At 45.7% G+C, this 23,193-nt stretch overlaps 2 protein-coding genes, 1 long non-coding RNA gene, 1 other non-coding gene and 1 pseudogene across 14 annotated transcripts; all 5 read right to left on the reverse strand.

The window, feature by feature from the left end:
• Positions 1 to 2,244: 2,244 nt before the first annotated feature.
• LOC125521757 lies at positions 2,245 to 5,937 on the reverse strand. 11 transcript variants are annotated; one of them, XR_007289412.1, is made up of 8 exons: positions 5,091 to 5,937; positions 4,956 to 5,009; positions 4,782 to 4,868; positions 4,360 to 4,455; positions 4,006 to 4,177; positions 3,084 to 3,159; positions 2,784 to 2,885; positions 2,245 to 2,603 (listed from the first exon to the last, which is right to left on the reverse strand). It is a non-coding gene; the product is annotated as an uncharacterized LOC125521757 (long non-coding RNA). The 11 variants fall into 11 exon arrangements; XR_007289420.1 differs by having other exon boundaries at positions 2,245 to 2,608; XR_007289419.1 differs by adding an exon at positions 3,376 to 3,420 and having other exon boundaries at positions 2,245 to 2,885.
• Positions 5,938 to 6,622: 685 nt separating this feature from the next.
• Positions 6,623 to 10,235, reverse strand: LOC125519368 (annotated as a pseudogene).
• Positions 10,236 to 11,956: 1,721 nt separating this feature from the next.
• Positions 11,957 to 12,029, reverse strand: TRNAE-CUC. The gene has a single exon. It is a non-coding gene; the product is annotated as a tRNA-Glu (tRNA).
• A 1,376-nt stretch (positions 12,030 to 13,405) lies between these two features.
• Positions 13,406 to 17,122, reverse strand: LOC125524576 (two-component response regulator ARR12-like). Its single transcript, XM_048689609.1, has 4 exons — positions 16,963 to 17,122; positions 16,719 to 16,871; positions 14,539 to 14,898; positions 13,406 to 14,444 (listed from the first exon to the last, which is right to left on the reverse strand). The coding sequence occupies exons 1-4, from the start codon at positions 17,108 to 17,110 to the stop codon at positions 14,308 to 14,310; spliced, it is 798 nt and encodes a 265-aa protein (XP_048545566.1). The 5' UTR covers positions 17,111 to 17,122; the 3' UTR covers positions 13,406 to 14,307.
• Positions 17,123 to 21,450: 4,328 nt separating this feature from the next.
• Positions 21,451 to 22,959, reverse strand: LOC125523719 (aspartyl protease family protein 2-like). The gene has a single exon (XM_048688781.1). The coding sequence runs from the start codon at positions 22,873 to 22,875 to the stop codon at positions 21,547 to 21,549; it is 1,329 nt and encodes a 442-aa protein (XP_048544738.1). The 5' UTR covers positions 22,876 to 22,959; the 3' UTR covers positions 21,451 to 21,546.
• Between the last annotated feature and the right edge of the window lie 234 nt (positions 22,960 to 23,193).

Here is a 23,193-nt window from a genome sequence, read left to right on the forward strand (position 1 = left end):
TAATGGTAAAATAGAGGGGAGCGAAGAATAAATATTCTTCACCCAGGGTGACGAATAGCGTGATATATATATATATATATATATATATATATATATATATATATATATTTGGGCTATTCTGTTACGTGTAACAGAATATTATTCTATTACCCTACTTGAACTGATGAATTCAAGCGGTTGAACTGATGAAATTCGAGCGGTTGACTGATGCTTTCTGTTGCTCTTAAAAATTGTCTTTTTTAGTTCAAATTTTTTTATAATTTTTTTATCGAAACAGGACGTGTAATATATCGTTGGAAAGCTCTTGACATCAACATTACAATCTTATAATTTGTTTTTACAAAAAAAATTATGATTTAAGAGCAGTTTTGAAAAAACCGTTTTTTTCAAAACCAAAAACGCGAATCGTATTTTCGACTTAATTTTCAAATGATTTGTCAGAATTGACCAAATGAGATGGCGTTGGAAAGGTTGTGAAAATCCGCATCTTCCATATATCTACTTTTTTTCAAATTGTATATGATTTAAAAGTAATTTGAAAAATGGTGAAATTCTGGGCGAAATGTTTTTTCTCCTATTTTTTGCAAACGGTTTGTCGGATTGACGCAAATGATACGGCGTTGGAAAGCTATGGAAAATGCGCAACTTTTGTGTATAGAAAGTTTTTTCTAATTCCTTTCGGTTTAAATACGAATTCAAATACGGTTAAAATTGGTTTTGAACGCGGTTTTTATTAAAAAGTTTGTCGAAATGGGGCAAATAATATACCGTTGGATAGCTATCGAAAATGCAAAGCTTAGTCATGTTGAACATTTTTTGTACTTCGAAACAATTTAAAAGTAATTTTGAATAAGGTGAAACCCATTGTGTTGTTTTTTCGTGTCTAAAAAACAGAGTACTCGTACCGATTTATGTCTATGTTTGTACTGAGGTATTTTTCACAGAGTAATTTTGAATGGTTCCGAAAAAAGAATACTTTGAACGGATGTCTTTATGATTTTGTACTTGCTCCCATCTTTTAAGAGTAATTTTGAAATACGGTGAGACTCATCGTGTTGTTTTTCTGTCCGAAAAAAGAGTACTCGTACTGATCTATGTGTGTGTTTGTACTGAGATATTTTTCAGAGTAATTTTGAATGGTTCCAAGAAAAGAGTACTTGCACTGATGTTCGTATGGTTTTGTACTGAACATGTTTTCACATACTAGACTTCACTCTGTTTTTTGGGTATCATGGTCCCCGAACTTGCATGGTTTATATCGTCGAACTGAATGATGTTTTTTCAAAAGGAAATAATTTCTTGTGTTTGTTTTTTTAACTCAATTTTCTTGCAAGATGTTTTGGACTTCTCTTGTTTTGCGACTTGAACTTTTAGCATTTGATTTTTCATTGGGTTTCATTTTGTTTGAGCTTTTTTCTCAAACTTATCTGGGACGTCGTGTTGAACTTACAACTTTTTTAATTGTGAACTTGTTGTGTTTTTGCAATGCTAATATTTAGGAGAGCAGGGCGAGGACAAAGGAAATAATTTCGTGTGTTTGTTTTTTTAACTCAATTTTCTTGCAAGATGTTTTGGACTTCTCTTGTTTTGCAACTTGAACTTTTAGCATTTGATTTTTCATTGGGTTTTATTTTGTTTGAGCTTTTTTCTCAAACTTATCTGGGACGTCGTGTTGAACTTACAACTTTTTTAATTGTGAACTTGCTGTGTTTTTGCAATGCCAATATTGAGGATAGCAGTGCGAGGACAATGATAGAAGGAAGCTGCGTGTGGTGATCGTGGAAGCACTACAGGGCTGAGCCACAATGGTGGTTGATGGCAAGGCGGCACGACACGACATGCGGCAGAGAGGCATGGCGACGGGTTGGCGGCGCACTGACATGACACTTGAGATGCGCCTGCTGGACTGACCTCCTTGTCCCCTCTGGAAAGATCAGTTGCAGAACTTGGACATTTTCTTGGAAGTCAACGTCACAGAATACCAAAAGCTAACCATCTTTTATTTTTCAAACTGATCATTGTTTTTAATTCATACTGATCAATATTTTTGATTCAAACCATTTTTTTATTCTTGCATGCACATCAAGTTGTCATGTACTATACCTTCTTTGAAGAATTAGCAATCATCTCATCATATATAGAAATTTTCTTCACACATATAATACATGTACATGAATAACATATACACAACACCGACTGCAAATTTTCATACATGAATGACATATACACCACACCGACTGCACATTTTCTTGCTATTAGAAGCCTCTTCAGATTTAATGGTTTGTACTGGGCATAACAAATTAACCAAAAACCAAATTACAAAGGTCAAAGTTCTTGAATTACAGACCAAAAAACAAGCAAAGAAAGGATAGATAGAGGATTGACAGGGTTTAAGAGAGATCAATTGCAATACACTTTCACTCCATTTTCACTCAGTAATAGCATGACTGAATAAGTAGTTCAATACTGGAGCAATTTTTCCTTTTAGTATCGTTGGGCACAAGCTCCTTGAGGAAGCTTGCGTGGTCAATAGCACGTTGGTCCTGCAATTGTGTCGACATGGAGGAGCCGCCTCCAGGTCAACCCGCAACAGGGTAACTTATCTGCACTACAACAAATCAAAAGTAGTAAATGCACACATTTTGGACATACAAGCATAATGGAAATTTGCAGAAATAACATGGTGTATCCTGATACAAAGTACTGATGCTTTGGGAATTTTCGAACAGAGAAAAGAATTGCAGGCGGCTCAAAGCGTCAAGAGCAGAAGAGCATGGGCTCACCGGGGAAGGAGGTAGACAGACGACAGTGGTTGGCCCAGCGCCCGGCTCACCGACAGGCTTCAGTTCGGGCTGGATTCATCAAAGATGTCAAGCTTATAAGCACTGCAAGAACAACCAAGATTGAGAGAATACACTGAGCACCATGTCTAATTCTCAAGTTAGTGGTTGGTCCAATAAAATTACGAGGTCAGTGCTTCCATAGAAGTAACGAGATCAAGCTTAGTTCTTAGGTTACAAATTTGTAAATACTAGTACTGCTACCAGCATTTACAAATACTGGTGAACTTGAACTACGCACACCTACTCAACTGCTCCATGCCACCGTCCCGCTGCTCATCAATACACTTGCTACCTGCTCGTTGTCGTTGGACGTACCCTGCACACACACAATAGCCACCAATTAGCATGCACAAGTTCATGTACAGTAACATTACAAATTCGCAACGAAACATAAAAAAATATGTACTTTGAAATAATTCATTTTACTTTCCAAATACTTCATTTGTTTCAAAATATGAACTTCTATATTTATTTCCTTAGAACTTATTATGATTTTCCTCCAAACTACAAAAAACATGATTGGTTTACTTACCCACAAAATACTTGAAGTATGTCAAATGAAAAAACATCCCCAGGCCTGGAAGTGAGAAAACACATTACACTCATCGAGGTAGATATCATTCTGTGCATACCTTACCAGAGACCACATAGGATTCCAAGATCCTGAATTGCTAACCACTCCAAATAAACTCTTAACTACTTAGGACAAGTTTTTTTGAACTGACATTTCCCATGTTTTTTTGGTGCGTGTCTTTTCCCAAATCTTTTTCCGACCCTCTTCTCTGAACTTCTATATTTTATTTTTCATGAACTTTTCAAGTTACCCTAGTTGAACTTCTAGCATTTTCTTTCTTTTACTAATTTTGCTTTGTCCAATATCATCTTTGTCTGGTAGTTTCCCATCCATCTCACTATGTTCAAACTTTTGGCAATCTGGAACCTAAACTCTCTGTGAAAACACATGCTCCAGTATAATCTGAGACGCCAACTCAATCAAAACAATCAGTACTACTCACATCTATTAACAACGGCTTGAGATGCTTCATGTATAGGCTAGTGCAAGCTACTAGTACTAGGCATCCGGCGTGGTTGGAACAAACAAGATGAACAAGTGATTTAACGGAGCAACACTACATGCATTAATAGGAACATCACTATGTACCTGGAGACGGCCACAACAGCAAGCAACACATGCGACTACGCCAAACTTAACCATGGTGAGGCGGCCACCAGCAGCGGACCGTCACCGAAGCCCTCGTTGAACAGACACATGCGACGAACACCTGCATTTTGTTTTCATTTTTCCGTTGCCAAAGTGCTCGCTCCACACGTCCCTACAGTTCAAACCCACATAAACCAAATTGTTATGTCAGGACTGATACAAGACTATGAGTTAATGGAAATGCAGTTAGCAGTATGTACAGATACTACAAAATATCGCTTTAGTGTTGGCAGCATAAGACATAAAACTTTCAGTGACTAGAGGAGCCTTTTACAAGCAAGCCAACCAACTTACGTGTCATCCATCTTCAAGGCCTTTGTGCTAGACGCAACATCCCAGAGTTTAACAATGCAATCAGCCAATTCAGATGCAAGTAATGCTCCCTCACAGCTATATAACAAAGGAAGAATTGTTTAACTACGATGATTCGTTGGTATAGCAGATTACCATGCAATTAAGTAATTCTACTTCTCCAACAAGTAACATCATATGTAGCTAGACAGAACAGTACAACATGACACATCACTGAAAGACAAAAAATGTACCTTTTAATACAGAAGAACTATCAGTGGTATTCGATATAATATGTTGTAGTTTACATATACTGAAAACACTTTGTCTATATATCCCTGTCTCCTTGTCTGAGCTTCAGTTTGGAACATAGTGTACGGAGTAGCTCAATTCGTTCTGTATGAATGTTTAAGAGGAAAACCAACCTTGCATTGCAGGAGAGAAGAGAAGTCTATGGGCGTGGGGAGACAACGATGTCCGTTACCCTCCGGCGCCGACATCCAGTAGGGAGCCTGGCAAGATGTTCAGAATCAGTTTCCCCCTTTGTATGTAGCAAGTAACAGAAGATGTTCAGAATCTAAAGTCAGAAGCTCAATAACCTTGAACATTAGTCTAGTTTTCTCCTTTTCTCTGCAAACAAATACAGGAAAAATCTAAAAAGAATGCATTCTTTTAGTCCTCACACACCAAAGAGAAATCTGAAAAAAATGTTGAACTTTCACAAGCATAACAACCTGCTACGTGAGCATGTTGTGGAACTAAACAATCACCACAATCCAAACCGCAGGGGGGCGAATCATGTACATTATTGCACATCAAATTCTTTTTTGAACTGCTATGTGCTTACAATTTGTCCGTTGGCCGTGGATCTGTTCCCCGCTGAAACAAGCATGATTCACAAATGACCTATATTTCTATCATTAGTACATACTTGTCATGAACTGACGGAATTACACAAGTAGACCAAATATGAACTAGATTATACAAAATTCTACAGAAAAAAGTGCATGGCTCCTCCTTGTGCTGCTCTTGCAGTAGAGAGTAGGTGAGGTGGAAGATGGGGTCCTAACCTGCGGTTCCTACCGGCGAACTGACGGACTGACGAACTCAGCATAGTCGGAGGGGCGGCCGCGCTCGGGGTCCAGCAGGGGCGGCTCATTGCCGGAGATGGGACGCGAAGGGCCCCCAGCGCGCTGGGCAGGGGACTAGCGACGGCGGCGCGTGGAAGATGGCGGTGGGGGAGGGCCTGGTGGCGCGCTGGGGAAGAGGGCCAGTGGGGGTGGAGGGGCGAGCGCTGGAAGCATGGGGCGGCGGCGGATGGAAGCAAGGGCGCGGCGGTCGCGTCCGGCTGGGGGCGGCGACACCCGGTGGTGGGGATGAGGATGGCGGCGCGTGGCGACCGGGCGAGGGCGGCGGCGCGTGGCGGTCGGGCGAGGGCGGCGGCGCGCGGCGGTCGGGCGGGGGCGACTGCGCACGGCGGCGGGGTTGGGGGTGACGGCGCACGACGGCGGGGTTGGGGGTGGCGGCGCGCTGGAAGAAATGGGATCGGGGCTCGGGATGTGGTGGATGGTGTGTGGAATGAATTCTTCGCGCGTGCGTATATAGGGACGGATGGTAACAGAATAACATTCTGTTACTAGTAATAAAATAGTCCAGTCCTATATATATATATATATAAAACATTTTAAAGTATAAATAAAAGTAAAAAAAGAAAGCCAAAAACAAAAAACAAAACAAAACAGAAAACGGGGTGGTGTTTCCGCGCGTGGGCCGGCTTCAGCGAGGGGTGCGCTCCTGTCTCGCTTAATGCAAGACATAGGGGCGCTCGGAACCGCCCGCCCGATGTTTGCTCATGCGGCCGTGCGGGCTGACTAATTTGCTTACATGGGCCGGATGGTCTACTTTTGCTGGGCTGGGCCTATCGATGCTTAGTAGTAAAAATAATTTTGTGATTTTGGACGTTAGGCTCGAGCCTATGTAACCCTCACCGGTAGATTCGTCACTGCCTCAAATATAACGCACGAGGTGATGCAGGAGCAGATTCCCCCCAAAAAAGGTGATCTAGCAGCTGCGTAACATCCCATTGTCGGGAGCACTGGATATTTTCCCCTCCACAAGCCAGCGGAGTCGATTAAAATGAATTTCAGCCTTCTGTAAAGTCATTCTTTAGTTTGTAGATATTTGCTCTTTTTGTCAGCTTATTGCACTCACAATATTGTTCTTTTTTTCAAAACCAAATTGGGTTGGCCACCACAAAAACGAAAGATCAACCCTGGCCGCCGGTGTCGGCATTGCAGTTCTCGGGGACAAAGTAGACCCCGCCGGCGGCAGGGTCGTAGATGAAGCGTGTGCCAAGTTGCTGTATCGCGCCGATGATGGTGATGTGTGTGCTCGGTGACACGGCGAGGCAGATATCTTACTCTTGCGTGATGAACATCTTATTCGGCGAGAGCATAAGGTCCTGCTCGTGCTCGAAGTGCAACATCACAGTCGGCAACTGCGAGAGGATGGCACGGGTCGCGCAGAAGCAGAGGCCGAACTTGGTGCGGGGCACTCGCATCACCCCGATCCTCCTACCATGCTCCGCCAGGGTTCCAAATAGGAACCGCCCACAGGAGTGCCGATTTTTGGAGGCCGAGCTCCAGTGAGCTCGGTATTTTGAAAAAAAATCAAAAAGTGTATCTAAAAGTTCGAAAAAAATCTGAAAAAAATTCCATGAAAACATATATGTATTCCGCAAGAACGTGTTAAGTTTCGTCGAAAAAATGCTGTGATTTGTAGGCTGTACAAAAATAACAAATTTCTGGTCCAATAACAAAAATAAAAGGCCCATTAAAAATGTGTATTTGTCTTTTTTCTCTACGCCACACGTAAACGTATAATGCTGTGAAATTTTGCATATACATAGCATACATGTGCATGTGTGTTCAAAAAATAAATTTGGAATTTTTCGCACTCCAAAAAAGTAAAATATGAAAACGAGCACACTGGAGCTCGGCCTCCGTTGGCATTTTCCGCCGCCCACAGCGACTATTTATAGCTTTAAGCGAGACTGTAGTTTGGTCTCACTGAAGGTTTTCCCTCTATCGTGTCGCGTTGGGCTGGACCATTCCCGCGCGTAGGTAGTAATAATAGCAGATTCTCAAAAAATAGCTAGTAAAAATAATACATGACATGGAAGAAAATGAACCGCAGCCAGGGATCAAACCCGGGTCTCCTAGATACGAGATAGCGACGCTAGCCACTTTGCTCTGTGTTGAGTTCATGATGCACTGTAGGGCGCGGCCTACTTAATGTAAAAGAGCTAATTTTCTTCATCAATTTTTCTGTTTTATTTAGTTTTCTCCACTTTTTTTTCTGTTTCTTTTGTTTCTTTTCTTCATTTTTTTTCATTCTTCACATTTGTTTCTTCAGTTTTTTCTTTGGTTTATTTTGTTTCTTTTTCATTTTTCATTTCTTTGGTTCTTTTATTTTTGTTTTCATTCTATTTTTTTTGTATATATCAACAATAGTTTTTTAATACAAGTTTAACACTTTTTCAATACAAATTTAACATTTTTCTTATTTTTGGTCAACATTTTTTAATATATGTTTTCAACATTTTTCAAATGTGGATTAACTTTTTTCAAATACAAGATTCATATTTTCTGAATACATTGTCAACATTTTTTCCTTTGGTTTATTTTGTTTATTTGGTTTTTTTGTGTCTTTTAGTTTTTCATTCTACATTCTTATATACTTGTTCAATAGGGTAACACTATTCTAAGCTGAGTGTAGAATAGCTTATTCTACACCCCAATAAGCTATGCACAAAATCTAGTTGAACGATGTATAAAATTTAGTAATTATGAAATACTTTTTTTTACTATCCATGTTTTTAATTTCCTACATTGTCAAAGAATTTACTATGTTTTTTACTATCCATGTAACACCATATAATATTTTAAAATATAAACAAAAGTAAAAAAGCCAAAGAAACAAAAAAGTGAAAAAAAAACAAAACAAAAAACAGGGTGGTGTTTCCTGTGCGCGTGGGCTGGCCCAACTGGCGGTTCCCTTCAGCGAGGGGTGCGCTCCTGTCTCGCTTAATGCAAGACATAAGGGCGCTCAGAACCGCTCACATGATGTCTACTCATGCGGTCGTGTGGGCTGCCTAATTTGCTTACATGGGCCGGATGGCCTACTTTTGTTGGGCCGGGCCTGTCGATGCTTAGTAATAAAAATAATTGTGATTTTGGACGGTAGGTTCGTGCCTATAGAACCCTCACCGGTAGATTCGCCATTGCCTCAGATATAACCCACCAGGTGATGCAGGAGCAGACCCCCTCAAAGGTGATCCAGGAGCTGCGTAACATCCCATTGTCGGGAGCACCAGATATTTTTCCCTCCACAAGCCAGCGGAGTCGATTAAAATGAATTTCAGCCTTCTGCAAAGTCATTCTTTAGTTTGTAGATATTTGCTCTTTTTGTCAGCTTATTACACTCACAATATTGTTTTTTTTTTAAAACTAAATTGGGTTGGCCGCTACAAAAACGGAAGATCAACCCCGGCCGCTGGTGTCGGCATTGCAGTTCTCGGGGGCGAAGTAGAGCTACCGGCGGCAAGGTCGTAGATGAAGCGCTTGCCCAGTTGTTGTATCGCGCCGATCATGGTGATGTGTGTGCTCGGTGACACGGTGAGGCAGATGTCTTGCTCTTGCGCGATGAACAACTTATTCGGCGAGAGCATGAGGTCCTGCTCATGCTCAAAGTGCAGCGTCACCATCGGCAACTGTGAGAGGATGGCACGGGTCATGCGGAAGTAGAGTCCGATGGTGGTGACTGGTGCGGGGCACCCGCGTCACCCCGATCCTCCTACCGTGCTCTGCTAGGGTGTGCTCTAGGATGTCGTACGTAGCCTTGACCATCACACCCTAGGGTGTCCCGGCGTCGATCACGCACCCGCTATGCCACCTGCCGTCGTCGAGCTGTCGGTGCCTGAACACCTCCACTAGGTTGCTGTGCAGCCGCGACCCGTCGACGCTGATGCCGACAAGGTTGACGAAGTAGGAGCTATCCTCAGGGTAGAGCATCCTGGTGCTCCTCAAGTGCCTTGTGTCCACCGGGATGTCGTTACCGAAACGGAGGAAGCCGTGCTGGTTTGCCGACCCGGGCACAAAGAGGCAATAGGAGAAGCGATGCAAGCCGTCACGATGAAGGAACCAGATGAGCGACGGGTCCGTCTTACCCAGGCCAAAGACGCCAGCGACCACCCCATGGCACTTGAAACTCGTGGTGGTGTGTGCGCAACCAATGACGATGGTAGGAATGACAACCAACATGGCGCCGTGGCCCGAGGCCGCGAAGGATAGTGTCTCTGCGCCTAGCACCCCACTCGCCTGCGAGCCACCGGGGAGGGTGGGGGTGGCATGGAACCTACACACGTTGTGCCCCGGTGGCGAGCAAATGTGGTTCGTGGGTGCGAGTGGGTGGAATGACGGCGAGGTCGCCGGGTTGAAGGGCGGCGACACCTGCTAAAACGGGTGTTGGATCGGCACACACTGCATCCATGTCAGGCTGCTGGTCATCTCCATCGCGAGGGTGTACGTATGGTGTCCATGGCCCGTCCCGACACTGGTGGCGACGGTGTACCTCCCTTGGAAAGGGTGCACGTGCGGCCGAAGCACAGTGGTGTCGAGCCCAATTGGCCCGTTTAGGTGCAGGAAGCCGTCGTAGTTGACGTGGATGGTACTGTTCCAGCCGGGGCTGGGGACCAGGCGCATGCTGAAGCCACCGCTACACCCTGTTTTGGCATTAGCAACAACGACGGCGATGAGGACGAGGTGGAGGAGTGCCGCAAGCACTAGAGGGAGGAGGAGAGCGTGCGCGGCGAGCTCCATGGATGGTACCCGTCGCAACAATGCAGACAAACTGTGGCTGGCTAATCTGTTGGCTCGTGCACACAATAGTGAGTATGATTTTATCTCGACAGCCGGACTGTTGGAGGTGGGTTTGGCTGCATTTACTATGAACCAACAATTCTTTGTTCAGATTTGCGTATCCCTTGCACACTTCATATAAAGAAGGGTTTGACCGCATTTAATGTGAATAAAAAGAAAATCCCGGGTTGGGTTTCACGTACCTTGCAACCCTCCATGTAAATGTGGGTATGGCTGCATTTATTAGGAATCCAACATTCCTTGTTGAGATTTTCATATCTCTTTCACAACCCACGTAGAGAGGAGGATTTTCCTGCATTTATTATGAGTCGATAATCGCTTGTTGAGTAACTTTTCCACACGTTCATGTACGATGAATTAATTTATGTCATTTCTTTGCGCACAAAGGTCCGAGAAGGTTTCATAGTTCAAAGCAGCCACATTGCAAAAGCTCAAACAAGGACGTAAAAAGAAAGGAAATTACAACCAGTCTGGACATTTTCATGAGGGCCCTAATCTTAGAATATAAAATGTAATTGGGTCCAAATTGCAGCTCCGATGGAGGTCCAAGCCTTGTCGTCGCTGTACACGACACAACTTCCGACAATATGACCGCCACCACTGTATCTCGAGCAGCTACGCATGCCAGGGAAAATAGAAGTGGCAACCACACCGTCTCTACACTGCCTCCCTTTCGGCAGATCTGCCGGGAGGGAGCTAGTAAAATGCGAAAGTTCCACCCTTCGCCAGAGGATTTGCCGGAAAGGCTATGAAAGAATGCCATCGAACGTTCTGCGGGTGCCAAGGCTCCATCGCAAACATTGAAGAAGGATCACCAGCACCCAATCGACGGGATCCCGACCTTATCTCGCCCCGTTGTTGGTCCCAATCAGCACGATGGTGACTCAAGAATGAGCCGAAAGAGTAGGCAATCCTCCAGATCAAGGAGGCATGCAAAATTATTAGTGGTGACGCCAGTGTTACATCCACCGACAAGTTCAAGCCCAAGTCCATGGAGCACCGCGATTGGAAGGGTGTTACATCCACCGAAAAGTTCAAGCCCCAACCTAAGGAGCAGTGCAATCGGAAGAACAACACTCGCTAGCTGCCACACGCTGCTCTAGTACGGCGGTGGCGCTCTCCAGTCTGGCATGAAGCCAAACGTCACTGTGGCAGGCGACCTAGACCTATTACTATGTACATGGACCCCCCTGCACCTCTCCCTCCTCTGCTCCAGGCCGGCATCACTGCCAGAGAATAAAGGGGACCGGGTCGGGCCCTGCTCATGAGAGATTCAAACAAGGAGTTTGCTGGTAGTACTAGCTTATTTTATTCACTATAATTCACTAACATTTTTAACCATTCAATTTGATTTGCTTCTTGATTCGTGTTGCATTCCCCTTCCTCATATTTTTCTATCTACTGTTGAGCTTTCTATACCTGGAACTATTGTTGGCCCGTCAGTAGCAACAACGGTTGATAAGGTTACCTGCTTAAGGAGTTTGCTGGTTAGCGGTCACAATAGAGATGAGAGAGAGCGAGGCATCAACGTTGTTCAGATGTATTGCTCACCTGCCAAAATTAACTGGAACCGCTCCAGACTCGGACGTGAAGCGTAGGAGCGTTACGAGTTCAAGTAGCACAAAGCAGAGAGGAAAAAAATAATTTCAAAATGAAAGGAGTTCCGTCGCGGGGACTTGAACCCAGGTCTCTCGGGTGAGAGCTGAGTATCCTAACCACCTAGACTACGACGGAATTGTTGCAGTTGCAATACTAAAACATATCTATTTAGGTGGTATGTCTATCATGTACACAACACAGAACAACACGAACGTTAGAGCTGAATCGCAGCTTTGCTTGAATTCGGACAAGGGTGGCAACATCCCTGAACCGAGCAAAGGCTATATTTGCTCGTTGTAGCTCTCTTTGATCCATAACACATCAGAATTTACCATGGCGACGCATGATCGAATACCAATTAGGGAGAAAATTCGAGCAATATGCCTCCCAATTGATAGGTAGAAGTTGAACCCTACAATTGATCAAAGTCTGGAATCATCAACCATCAGTGTCTCTCAGCCATATAAATATCAAAAGGTTCCATAAAGGTCACCATAACAAAGTAGCAATTAGCTCATCAAGCAACTAATAGCTTGCCAAGGCTTAGCTTTTACAGGCATTTGCTTTTACCAAAGAAACTAGGAGGAAGCAAACTAAAAATATAGATAACTGTCCATCACCGAGAGAAGCATCCTGAAGCCTTAATAGTTAACACTACGAAAGAGATTATTGAGATTCAGGTTCAGGGTGAATCTGTCTTTCTTTTATCAACTAGTAAAGAGGAGGAGCTTGCATGTCGAGTCTTCAATGAAATTAGTCTTTAAGAACTAAGACTTTAAGTTGCACCACATCTGATATATTCTTAAAAACAATATAAAGCCCCGACGAAAGAACTTCATTTATAGACAAACTACCTGATACTGATTGGAGAAAGAAAAATGACCTCGCCAGTTTTGCCTGTGAGAACAATGATAAAATTTCTCAAGTCCCATAGGCAGCCATGTCGCCATCCACATCTACACGCCGGTCTTGATTGCTGCAGAGAAACACTCACTGGACCCACCTCCGCTGCTGGTCTCGACGTTGTGCATGAATCTTGGTTTGTTGTTGTATGGTGAACAACACATGGAGGGAGCCACTAGAGTGGAGAGAGCCGCCGGCTTGGAGGGAGCCCCATCAAATTGGCGTAAGACAACAGTTGGTGCTTAGGATTCATGGTGGATAAGGATTATATAAGGGAGGCGTGTGACGTTCGATGCAGTTCTCTAGAATCAACAAGAGTGCACGCATTTGATGAAAATCAAGAACAAAAAATGACATCTCCAGCTCCAGTAGTTGAACATCGTCAGCAGTTGTACCACCATGGCTTGCTATTTTTAGAGGGTTTTGCTGTTGAACTTGAACAACTGTTGACATTTCATCCCCAGGCCCCACTAGTTTGGACACCTGTGGCTGTGTATGAAATTCCTCATGAATGAGTTTTTTTAATCATGTCCACCATCCTGTCCATCATCCCGAACACATCCGGATCCTTTACCCAAATGAGTCTGAGAAGATGCACCCCCGAAGTATGAATTTTTATCATCCCTGGTTGACAATTCGAGAATCTCATTCTGGACTAGGTCCCAGATCAGCTGCGCCCAGCCAAACTTATGCGCTAACCCCACCATTGCTTTCTCAATCGCATCCGACACATTTGACGACAACATGTCTTTGACATGGAACTCGGGGTGGATACACATTTCTATGAATTGCAAGACGGTGTAGGTACCCGCGTCCGAGTTCAAGTTGGGAGGGAGCTCCTTGTGCTCCGTCATGGGTTGGAGTTCAATGTCTGTTGTGTTGAGGAAGGACTCGCGGTTGACATTGACGTGGGTCCCCCAGATGTAGGCGCAGGACTAGTAGCCCCATCGCCTCTGCAGGTGGTAGGAGACGACGAGGTGGAAGACGTGGTCGTGTCGGGGGATACAATCCGAGAGTTGGAGTCACGTGAAGTCGAGGATGCTGAGGTGGCAGAGGGCGGCCTCCGTATTATGGTCGTTGGGCTAGCCCCGGAGAGAGGATGGCGACTGGTAGATGTGGAACTCGGCGGTGGGAATTTCCTCGGACCTACCGCAAACACTTACCATGGCCGTGTTGCAGATCTTTTATGAAATTGTGTTGTCATACTACCGTTCTACCTTCATAAAGTGCATGTCATGTGCACGATGCCTATGATGGGTGTGTTGGGAATGATACTATGCATGCACTATAGGAGGAGCTAGATCTGTATAGAATGTGGGAACAAAAAGAACTAAAAGTGTTGCACAACTTCTAATAGAATGTGCGTGTCATGCATTGTACAAGATATGCCTTACATTTCCAGGGACAAAAGGAATTACAATCACACACATGTTCGTGATCAGTGCATTACTAAAGCTTTGATTGTTATGTTCTTACAAAATAAAAGCTTGTACTGATATATGAAAAAATGTTAGACTATGAATAATAGTAATGCAAACATCAAAATTAAGCACGGGGATAAAAAATAAACCTGTAGATGACTCGCAATATTATCTCTAGTGAGGCAATCCACATTCATCAGCTCCAATATCTTATTTGGAGCAGCCTCTACAAAAATGTCATCAAAATATTTGTTAATGATAAATACCAAATAACCACAAGTGTTGTGTCAATGAATGAGGCAAAAAATATGGTGTCTTACTATCAAGGCCGATCTGGTTGATAGCTTCTAGAAACTTGTTATGAAGCTCAATTGTCCATTTCACCCTTGTATTCTTGTGGGTAGTGGATGCACGAGTGCTCTCTTTGTTCTCGTTAGAACCATCTTTTTCATTGCTCTTACTCTTGGAGTCCTTATTCTTGGCAAGCGTCCCAGGATGTACTCTCTGGTCGTCATCATTATCTCTACTCATGTGGCTTATTGCTTGGGATCTTCTCCTACTTTGAACATGCTGCCATATGTTTTTGAGCTCGTTGGTATGCACTGGCTTCATCAAATAGTCACACGCCCCATGATTTATCCCCTTCATCACGGCCTTCTTGTCGCAATCCACTGATAGCACTGCATGCCATACGACCAACGGCTTAGCTTTGGAATTCAAACGTTCACAAAAATCTATTAACCGAACATAAATTTTGTCTAAGTGCTTATAGACAGAAAAATGAGTTTGATGTTTTCCAATGTGTCGTGCAAGTGGGGAAGCAAATATGTTACACATGATTTTCAAATGATATCACGACTACAATAAATCTGATGTTTCAATGCAAACTAAATGGGAAAACATTCATACACTCAATATAATGGCTAAAAAAAAGCATAACACAATGCCTAAACCATCATCACAACATGTTCCAACTAGGTAAATCAGATCATCACATAAATCTATTGGTGAACCACAAGATCAATTACTATTGTTGACCATGTTTCTCTAGCGTACTAGATAACAGTTGTCGACCCAAACAATGTTCTGAGCATGGTAAGCGGTCACACATATTAGTTTTTATATGGTAAGCAGTATTATCTATGGGGATTTTATTACAATTTAGGAAAATAAATATTTGTGGTTGCACTTTCTGTCAAAAATAATGTAACAGCATAATAGTTTTCTAGTTTAGCAAAACTAATCTGCATGATTTTTATATGATACATGGGTGACCTACTCAATGTATCTTCTTAGAAGTGGCACTCCTACTTTATATGCTATTCTTAAGAGTAGATAGTTTTAACTACTAACAAACTCAAGGAGATTAAAGATGCATAATCCTTGAATAATGTCAGTACAACTTCTCTGTTTTTGGAATTGTATTACTCATGCCACCATAGAAAACATGTATGGTGCAATTGTATAATTTCTGTAATTGGAAGGACTAGAAATTTAAGATAGTTTAGAAAATAATTAAATATAATTTGGTCATATCACGAAAAAGATATATTATAGATTTAATTCTTATGACTAGGATTTTACAATTTTTAGGATACCAAATTAAATTATGTCCATAAATGCACCCATCAAACAAGTACATAGTGGGGTCTACATTACATTGGAATGATAATTACCCATATATATCGTATGCATGATACTGAACTCTAGACTTCCGCATTAATTATTAAATTTGTAAAAACAAATGTATATAGAATGCAGACGACATCTTTGCATGCAATTGGGTGATAAATTGATCGAAAATAGAAGCAGTTCCTATAGAAAAAACACATCTTGTTGCTTGATTATTTGGAATGCATGACCATGTCTCTAGCATACTAAACACAATCAACACAATTATTGAAATCAACAATTATAATGGAATCTCATAACTCATGTGCTAACCTATCCACGTCCATTCCCCTCCCCCACTAGCCATTCGATCTGATGGATGTATGGTTAGATAGGATCCTATTAGTTCGGGTGATGAACCGACACCACTATGTATGGATCCTGCGCTCCCCCTCCTAACTCATGTGTCGATCCACCTCAGTTCTGCTACCTGCCCTGCCGGCCATCCAATCAAAAGGATGAACGGTTAGATGAGATCTGGATCCCACGCCCCCCTCCTAACTCATGTGTCAATCCACCTCTCCTCTGCTATCACACTGGCCATCCGATCGAGCGGATGAACGGTTAGATGGGATCCCGCTGGTCTAGGCTGGGGACCCTACTCTTTAGATCTTCTCAAAGCCCAAGTTCAAAATAGTGTGCGCATGCTGTGCATCTGTATGTGATTTCATAAAGTCATCCTAAAAATATAGGATCTCACATGCTGCCCAATTAAAGGAATAAATATACTTTTAGTGTATCTTTGAAGATTCAGGAGTAAAAGTACTCCTTAAAAACAATTGTACATGCAAAAATAGAATTAGGACTTCGGGTTGAGTAGTGAGTGTACTGATGACGGGCAGATCCATCTCGAGGCCGATGAGCTCGAGGAGCTGGAAGCCGTCCATGTCCGGCATGCGCACATCGGTGAGGACCAGGTCGAATTGCTCCTTCCCCGCCCTGAGTATCTTCAGCGCCTTCTTGGCATCCATCACCATTGTTGCTGCATAGCAGCGAGCATTATTCAGAGAAACAAAAAGGCTCGGATTCTGATCTAATGAACCATGGCAAAGTGGAGAGATCAAGAGACTCACGCTGGTACTTGCAGTGGCGCAAGAGGACCTCTAGTACCTTGAGGCAGACACGGTCGTCGTCCACCGCGAGCACGCGCAACCCCTCCGGGAACTTGTCCTCCGCCGCATCCTCCATCATCTGCCTCTGGTTCCCACCCATCGCGGCCATGTTTTCCCAACTTCTTCCCACCTGTCAAAGAAAACACCATCAAGAAAAGAGTGATTAAGAAACAACGGGGAGGCAGCAATGTAAGAACATAACCCGAAAACCTCTATTGGATAGGTCCCTCCTTTCCCACCTCTATTAAGAAACAACGGGGAGGCTTCCTCGCTGTAGGCAGAACAGAACTGCAGATTTCAGAGGAGAGCAGGACTGCAGTGGTGAGATGGGCTGGAAGATGCGGGGGTCTATTTGTAGGAGGGGAGGAGGGGTGGGTGGAAGGAGTTGAAGTCTTGCGCTCCAGAGGTCAAAGACTTTCTTACTCCATAATTTCTGCAGCTACTGCATTTGTTTTGGCGATGTCAATGTTTGTGTCTGCTTGTGCCATCGGCCCATGGTTCCTCTTCCATGAGAGGAGAGCAAAACCACGGGCCGTCTTGTTATTTTTTTGCTTTGTTGTTTTCTCAGCAAATGTTCGAGCACGAAGATATCATCTGAATTACAAAGGAGAGTAGTCTCTTGCTTTGTTCGGTTGCATGGCCATGGAGAGAGTATCCTTTTACTTCCTTTGACCGGGACGGATTGAGAGTGCCTTCATCGTCTCAAACGGTGAAAATGTGGTCCGTACGAAATATTATCGCGCGTTTAAAAAGAAGAGAGAAAGAACTACAGAGATCGAAGGTGTGGATTTTCTGTGGTCCAGGCAATGGATGTCTATAGTTTCTGCCGTTTTTGGTTTCGTTCCCCTCCATCAAATTTCCCTTTTTGTTTCCATTGCATTCGCAAATGTCAACATATCTGTTCCTGGCATAGCCCATGACCCAGTCTATGTTCCTGGTTGTGTTTTTGTTGCTTTCTCACCTAATGTTGGAGCTACATGATATTTATCATCTGTATTCAAAAAGGGCTCTTAGCACTGTTCAGGTAATATCTCAGATTAATGCCTTCACCACAGGTCATATCTCAAATTAATGCCTTCGCCTCAATTCTAATGAAATTATTCTGATGCACCGAAAGCGTATGTTCATTGTCTCACTAATTGCATCACGCTGTGATATTATGAACTAATAGATGGTTGGTTCAATGAGTGAGGCGATTTGGAGCCCAGGGCCAATAAGCCCATATTTTTTTAAAAAAAATTGTCTCAAAGTTAGCACGTTCGCCTACACTGGACTGCTGACATTCGCCTTGACCGTGCCGTGCGCGTTGGCCGGTGTGGTGCTGGTTGTGCCCATGCCCGTGCGTGGGAAGGGATGGAGGAACGATGACGAAGGAGACGATCTAGCTACCTCCTCATGTCGCTCAACGAGGAACCATGGGAGACGACGACGACGTGCACATGCATCGGGGCCGGCTTCGTCCCATGCTTCCTGCAGCTTCATGGTCGACGGTAACGAGCCGAGGAGGTGCTCCATGGTGACGCTTGGAGACGGGCGATGGTTGACGGAGGTGGTCTACGGTGGCCGACGGAGGCGGCGCTAGTCGTGCCCTCATGCAGCTTGAGCGGGTGGCGGCTCAGGGTGATGGGAAGAGAGAGACTCTGCGTCTAAGTCCTCTCCTCTCCCCTAGCGACTTCGTATTGGTCTTGGGCCAAAAGTCAGTCCAACCGAGCTAGACCGGTCCAAAACCAAAATGGACAGATTGAGCTTCGGGCCGGAAATGGCAGCTCAGATGCCTTGGGACGACATCACAATCCAAGATATTTGGCATTGATCTTTTTTGTTTATTTATTGCACTCTCCAAAACTGATGACAGCAAATTGGGTTAGCCATTACAAAAACGAAGGAATCAAGTCTGGCCGCCGGTGTCGGCATTGCAGTTCTCGGGGGTGAAGTAGACCCTGCTGGCAGTGAGGTCGTAGACGAATAGGATGCCCAATAGAAAAAAAAACAGAGGAGAAGGGTAGGAGTCAATGGCAAACAAATGAAAGGCTAGTCCAAGAGGAGAAGAAAAATAAACAACCCAGGGGACAAGGGTGAGGGGCACAGGTGGGATGGTGGAACAACAAATATAAGGTGACTGTATTTCTCAGCCGCCTGAACTATAGGCGCGCGCTATGTTTTACCCTAAGAGGCCAGGAGTGCATATTGAAATCCCCAACATTGGTAAGACCCGTTCCTCCAAAAGATTGCTAAGACAAACCCCAATTGACCAAGTGGTATTTACGAACATCTCCCAAGTTACAAAAAAAGTCTCATTTGAGAAGTGATGGAATTTATGCCCATTTTGGGAATTTTGTGAGAGACATTAAGTAAGAAGGGATTAACACGCAAGTGCAAAGCATGACAAGTCTTCAGTGCGGTCTTTCGGTGATGCTAAGTAAGAAGGGATTAACACGCAAGTGCAAAGCATGACAAGTCTTCAGTGCGGTCTTTCGGTGATGCTAAGTAAGAAGGGATTAACACGCAAGTGCAAAGCATGACAAGTCTTCAGTGCGGTCTTTCGGTGATGCTAAGTAAGAAGGGATTAACACGCAAGTGCAAAGCATGACAAGTCTTCAGTGCGGTCTTTCGGTGATGCTAAGTAAGAAGGGATTAACACGCAAGTGCAAAGCATGACAAGTCTTCAGTGCGGTCTTTCGGTGATGCTAAGTAAGAAGGGATTAACACGCAAGTGCAAAGCATGACAAGTCTTCAGTGCGGTCTTTCGGTGATGCTAAGTAAGAAGGGATTAACACGCAAGTGCAAAGCATGACAAGTCTTCAGTGCGGTCTTTCGGTGATGCTAAGTAAGAAGGGATTAACACGCAAGTGCAAAGCATGACAAGTCTTCAGTGCGGTCTTTCGGTGCTCAAGCATCAGGGAGGCCGCTATTTTGAAAAAAAAAATCACAAAACCCATTTTAAAGTATCAAAAAATAAAAATAAAAAACAATCCATGGAAATTTATATGTATTCTGCATGAATGTGTGAAAACTCATTTCAAAATATTATGATTTGTGAAGGCAGAGAGACACACGAAGAGTCACTGCCGTGAAGTTATATGCCCCCCTCCCTCGCGACCGCACCGCCTCCCCGCGGGCGGCCGACCGCGCCTCCGTCCCCTTCTCCAGAGGCCCTCCCTCGCCACCTCTCCCCCGCCGTCGCCGGCGTGCGGGGCCAGGCTTGCCCCGGGCGGCGCCGGTGGCGGAGGTCCCTTCTTTTCCCCTCTCGGAGGCGACCTGCGCGGGGCGGCGCGCTTCCTGGTGGTGTGCTCAGGCAGCGGTGGGGCAACCCGGCGCAGGCGTGGGAGGTTGGATGCGCGGTGGGCCGGCGGCTTCTCATCGACGGCGGAGCCCCCTGGAGGTGGAGTTCGGGCGTAGGAAGGCTGGGTGGGGGCGGCGCCATCGCCGGCTTGCTGCAGCGGGGCGGCAGCGGCTTTGCGGGCCCGAGATGGGCCTGGCCGGGCCCAGGTGGCCTGGTGTGCCGCTGCGGCCGCGTCCGGTCGGCACCTGCGACGGTGCTGGAGGCACAGGCCTTCCGCACGATGGCAGTGCAGGTGGTTCCCTCCGGCGCGGCTCCGATGCTGCCCCTCCCGATTTCTGGCGCTCCTCTTTCCATCCTCTAGGCCTCGTGATGGCGGTCTCAATGAGACGGCATGGATGACCTCAAGACCGTGGTGGCGTATGCTGGTTGGTGGCTAGCTGGCTGGTTGGCTCCGGATCGGACGTATAGTGGTGGTTGGGATGCGGGAGAAATCCCTGCCGGTTCTTCCGGCGCCGACGCGGTGTCGCCTGCGGGCGTCACCTTTCCTTCCTGATGGGCGTAGGTGTTACCCATCCTCCACTCTTCTCCGTGTGCCGGGGGAAACCCTAGGACATGTCCGGGCAGCAGCGTCGTCGATCGACGTCGCATCCCTTCTTGGAGGTACTGCTTGGTTGCGCGGCGATTCGGAGCCTTGGTGTGTGGTGGGACGAATCAGGAGGGCGTAGCGGCGGCGGATCATCTGTGCTTTGCCGAGTTGCTGTTGTTGGCATTTTGTTCTTCTTTTTTCTCTTTTGGGCTTGATGTGCGGTGCGCCCCAGCAGTTATCGTGTGATTGGTGGAAGTTGCTTTATTTATAAAGCGGGAAAACCCTTTTTCAGAAAATATTATGATTTGTAGGCTGTAATTAAGAAAACAAAATTCCGTCCGGCCAACAAAAATGGTCGGCCCTTTTGGAAATACGTATTCTCCCTTTTTTGTACTCCATGCATGAAAGTACAACGTTATGAAATTGTGCACATACTTAGTGTACATGTGTATGTGTGTTCAAGAAACCGAAAAATTTCACGCTGCGGAAATTTGTATTTTGAAAACGAGCTCCCTGCAGCTCGAGCACCGTCGGCATTTTTCTATAAGAAAGATATTTGATCTTTTTGTTTGTTAGTTATTGCACTCTCAATATAGTTTAATTTCCCTTTTATTTCAGAGACAGACGGTTAACCACATCGAATTGGGTTGACCGCTACAGGAACAGAAGATCAATCCTAGACGCCAGTGTCGGCATTGCAGTTTTCAGGGGCGAAGTACACCCTGCCGGCGGCGAGGTCGTAGACGAAGCGCGTGCCCACTTGCGTCGCTGGGCCGATGACAGTAATCTGCGGGTGCGGTTTCACGGTGAGGCACATGTCTTGATCCTGCAGGACAAACAGCTTATTCGGCGTGAGCACAAGGTCCTGCTCGGACTCGAAGTGCAGCGTCACCGTCGGCCAGTGCGACAAGATGGCGCGCGTCGCGCGGAAGCAGAGACCGAAGTTGTGGCGGGGTACGCGCGGCACCCCGAGCCTCCTGCCGTGCTCCGCCAGGGCGCGCTCCAGGATGTCGTACGCAGGCCTGATCATGAACGTACCCCCCCAGAACATCCCGGCGTCAAGCACGCAACCACTGTGCCAACTGCCATCCGCGAGCTTTCGGCGCCTGAACACCTCCGCCAGGTTGCCGCCCAGCCGCGTCCTGCCAAAGCTGATGCCGGCGAGGTTGACGTAGTAGGCGCTCACCTCGGGGTAGAGCAGCCTGGTGCTCTTCATGTGCCTCGTGTCGACCCGGATGTCGCTGCCGAACCGGAGGAACCCGTGCCGGTTCCCCTGCGTGAACGGGAAGAAGAGGCAGTACGAGAAGCGATGCAAGCCGCCACGGCCCAGTAACCAGATGAGCGATGGATACGTCTTGCCCAGGGCGAGGATGCCGGCAAGCACTCCGTGGCTTCTGAAACGCTCGCTGGTGTGCGCGCAGCCGATGACGACGGCGGGTTCGACCGCCGCCGCGGCGCCATGGCCCGAGGCCGCGAAGGACATGGTCTCATGGCCGAGCACACCGCTTGCACTCGCGACACCGAGGAACATGGGGTTGCTCCTGAACCTGCACACGATGCCCCCCGGCGGGGAGCAAAGGTGGTTGGTGGGCGCGAGTGGGTGGAATGACGGCGAGGCCGTCGGGTCGAAGGGCGGCGGCACCTGCTCAAACGGGTTTTGGATCGGCACGCACTGCATCCACGTCAGGCTCTGGGTCATCTCCATCGCGAGGGTGTACGTTCGGCAGCCATGGCCCGTCCCGACGGTGGTGATGATGTTGTACCTCTCTTTGTGAGGAATGTGCGGCCGAAGCACGTTGGGGGCGTGCTCAACTGGCTCGTTCAGGTGCACGAACCCGTCGTCGTCGACATGGATGGTACTGTTCCAGCCGGGGCTAGGGACCAGGCGCAGGCTAAAGCCCTTGCTGCGGCCTGATGTGGCATCGTCAACAGCGACGACGACGGCAGGATGGAGGAGCGCCGCAAGCACCAGATGGAGGAGAAGAGCGTGATTGGAGAGGTCCATGGATGTGGCTGTTGGAGAGTTAACTTGTTGGCTCGTGCACACAATAGTGAGCACTCTTTTGTGTATGGCTTGGCTGCATTTATAATGAACCAAGAATCCTTTGTTGAGATTTGCATATCCCTTGTACACTTCTATGTACACAAGGATTTGGCTGCATTTCTATGTATCTATCTATCTATAACAATACATCTATAAATCTATCTATATGTATCTATATATCTATTTATATCTATGCATCTATCGGTCTATCTATCTATCTATACATTAGAGACTCTAGAAGTTCTCATGTTAATCAGAAAATACGAGACATTAATTTGG

Source organism: Triticum urartu, chromosome 7 (assembly GCF_003073215.2).
Source record: "Triticum urartu cultivar G1812 chromosome 7, Tu2.1, whole genome shotgun sequence".
NCBI lineage: Eukaryota > Viridiplantae > Streptophyta > Magnoliopsida > Poales > Poaceae > Triticum > Triticum urartu.